Source organism: Dendrobium catenatum, unplaced genomic scaffold (assembly GCF_001605985.2).
Source record: "Dendrobium catenatum unplaced genomic scaffold, ASM160598v2 original_scaffold_182446, whole genome shotgun sequence".
Lineage (NCBI taxonomy): Eukaryota > Viridiplantae > Streptophyta > Magnoliopsida > Asparagales > Orchidaceae > Dendrobium > Dendrobium catenatum.
Genome location: NW_021500865.1, coordinates 29,878 through 33,459, shown reverse-complemented (window position 1 = coordinate 33,459; position 3,582 = coordinate 29,878). Strand labels below are relative to the sequence as shown.

Genomic DNA, 3,582 nt, shown 5'->3' with positions numbered 1-3,582 from the left:
GAAAGGACATTGGTTCTCTTCCGACACTTAGAGGGTGTGAAAGGATGATAGTTCTCTGCTGACACTTGGAGAGTATGAAAGGACAATAATTTTCTGCTGACACTTGAAGGGTGTGAAAGGACAGCAGTTCTCAGCCATACCAGGGATTGGTGGAAGAGAGGAATTGCAAAGGGTTCTCCGCCTTACTGTGGGAGCAAAAGGAGAGTCACTTTGATAATAATGCAATACCTGAAGAGGGAGTCTTCAGAGAGTGGATGTATGTTGTGTTTGACCAAACCACTATAAATTTTTGTGTCATTTTATTTTATGCATTTTTTTTTTTGTAATTTTATTATTGTGGTTGAAAAGCATATTTAAATATAAAATTAAGTTGTATAATTTTTAATATTTGGTTTTTTATAAAAAATTTCTAAAGCATTTTTAAATTACCAATTCACTCCCCAACCCCCCCCCCCCCTCTTGGTTAACCTTGAGACAATGAGTAGGGTAACATCCTATATGGACTTTACAACTAAAACTTGCCAAAGCATCCAATAATCATACCCCACACTGTCACGACCCAACCGACGGATGATCTCGCTCGCATTAGGTCGTGGTCAGACTCAATCTGACTGAACTGATTCCAGGATCTAGCTTTGGAATTTGTTTCAGAACTTTCTTCCAAGCATTATACATAGAACAGACACACAGAGCTACTATAAATCAAAATACAGTGGAATAGATCAACTATTTTTCTTCATCAAAAGAATCATATACAAATACAGCTTATGGCTTTCAGACAGAAGGAAAAGCATAACAGAAAAGTCATGACTGTACAAAAATCAAAAGTACAAATACCTATAACGGATCAAACTCCTTACTCCTAGTCCAGATTTCCTTCCCTTTCCCAGAACCTAAAAAACTAGCGCAGAAAACAAGGATGAGCTACAATAGCTCAGCAAGACATCAAACCTCCAATCAAAATCCTCAGAATCCACATCAAACACATCAGACAAATTCTGTACAGAAATCAGATCAACAGAATCGTATATCGAATCAGAACAGAACAGAAATCTTAATTCCAGAAATTGAATCAGAACAGAATCAGAATCGTACAGATCAGATCAAATCAGAACAGAACAGAAATACATCACATCAGAGCTGACAGAACGGACAAAAATCAAAAATCAGATTAAATCATATCAGATCAGAAGTCATATTAGAACAGACAGAATCGTATCAGAATCAGAAATCAATTTAGAATATATCAAAAGTCAGAACAGATTCCCTGACACTGACAGAATCTCAACAGATTCTGGCCCCTTATGCCTCCCTTCCCAGACACTAATAGAATCTCTCGAATTCTGGCCCCTTATGCCTCCCCTTGTGCTCATGGAACCAGAATAGATGTGCTTATAGCACCAGAACAGAACTTATCATCGGATCCAGAACTTGTTTTTAGAAATAGATTTCAGAGCTCATTTCAGATTTTTCCCTGACACAGACAGGATCTCTCAGGATCCTGACCCCTTGTAACTCCCTTTTTAAAGCACATAATCATAACATGTCATTTCAGAACAAATCCGGACAATTTCAGAAATCGTACGAAAATCCGGCGGCATAACGGCAGTATACAGAATTTACACAAAATTCACCAAATCAGAATTTTACCAAATTACCACAGAACATTCATAATAATATTAAAAGACTTTTATTCTACTGCCACAACATTTTTAGACATCATGAAAATTTACAGTCAACAAAAAACGTCATCAAATCAAAACTATCTGATCAAAAATCTCTAGAAAATATTCAAAATGTGCACACTCGGCACCTCAGAAACATATCAAAAGTTACGCGGTAAAAACTGAATCAATCGGAAAATACGGACGGAATTCGCTAACGAAAACGAAATCCTGATAGAAAATTCGTTCAAACTTCACTGTTCTGAAAATTGAGAAAGGTGGAATGTGCCTTACCTTGCGTACACCAATTTCTTGAACTACTGCAATGGACAAAAACGGCCCGGCGTCGCCCAAAAATCCACTTTATTACTTTTTCCTTCATTTTTCTCTCTCCTGGTCTTTTTTCTCTCTTCAAAATATTTCATTTCTATATATATCCAGACTGATCGTCCCGGACGATCGAAACATCATCCCGGGAAGAAATGGCTCTTGACGAATTTCGTCCAGACGAGATTAATTAACGTCCCCGACGACTTGTCCTCGGGAGAATTTTCGTCCAGACGAACTAACTTTCGTCCCGACGAACCATGCAGCCAAAACTGTTTTCCTTGAACAACTTGTATCGATTGTCCCGGACGATCCAACTTCGTCCGGACAAACCTGGAGCAAAAATTGATGTTACAATCTCCCCAACTTTAAAAAATGTCGTCCTCGACATTGCCAATCCAAAACTCAATCAAAACAGATATGGATACGACAGCCTCATGTCCGACTCCTTCTCCCAAGTTGCTTCTCGTGATGTTCGGTGCTTCCACTTCACTTTAACCATAGGAATCTGTTTATTTCTTAACTTGCGCACGTCGTAAGCCAAAATCAACTCAGGTTCTTCTTTGTATCTCAGATTCTCTTGAATCTCAACCTCATCAGCAGACACTTTCTTTCCAGAGTCAGATATCCACTTTCTCAAAGTAGATACGTGGAACATATTATGAACATCGGACATCTGGTCAGATAACAACAGCCGATAACCAGATTTACCAATCCTTTCAAGGATTTCAAACGGTCCAACATACCTTGGACTGAGCTTACTCACTCTGCCAAATCTGCTAACACCCTTCATTAGACTGACTTTGACATACACAAAGTCACCAACTTGAAATTCAACGAACCTGTGCTTCTGATTGTAATATTTTTGTTGTTTATCTTGTGCAGCTTTCAACCTTTCTTAAATCAAATTAACTTTCTTAACAGTTTCATCTACAAAAGTGGCTCCCATCTCCTGTCCACCTCCAACCTCAGTTAGAGTCAAAGGAGTTCTACACTTCCGGCCATACAGAGCTTCATAAGGTGTCATTCCAATAATGGACTGAAAACTGTTATTATAAGCAAACTCTATAAGAGGAATATGATCTTCCCAGCTTCCTCCAAAATTTAAAACACATAGCCTCAGCAGATCTTCTAGTACCTGAATAGTCCTTTCAGACTGTCCGTCAGTCTGCGGATGAAAATCTGTACTGAAATGTAACTTCGTACCCAAACCTTGCTGAATACTCTTCCAAAGTCTGGAAGTAAACCGTCCATCTCGATCAGAAACAATCACCTTAGGCACACCTTGTAATCTTACAATCTCTTTCACATATACATGTGCCAACTTATCCACCGGATCGGTCTGCCTGATCGGAAGAAAATGAGCAGACTTCGTCAATCGATCCACAATCACCCAAATGGCATCGTGCCCTTGCCTTGATCGAGGAAAACCCATAGCAAAATCCATCGTTACCTCCTCCCACTTCAACTCAGGGATAGGCAACGACTGGAAAAGTCCTCCTGGTCGCTGATGCTCTGCCTTCACCAACTGACAAGCCTCGTATCTAGAAACAAAATCTGCTACATCCTTTTTCATTCCCGGCCACCAGAA

General features: G+C 39.4%; 1 protein-coding gene across 1 annotated transcript; it reads right to left on the bottom strand.

Annotated features, from left to right (window-relative positions):
• Positions 1 to 2,400: 2,400 nt before the first annotated feature.
• Positions 2,401 to 2,784, bottom strand: LOC110110818. Its single transcript, XM_020842452.1, has one exon. The coding sequence runs from the start codon at positions 2,782 to 2,784 to the stop codon at positions 2,401 to 2,403; it is 384 nt and encodes a 127-aa protein (XP_020698111.1).
• Positions 2,785 to 3,582: the final 798 nt, after the last annotated feature.

Coding starts and splice junctions, on each gene's coding strand:
- LOC110110818 (XM_020842452.1), bottom strand. CDS start 2,784: ATGAAGGGTGTTAGCAGATTTGGCAGAGTGAGTAAGCTCAGTCCAAGG.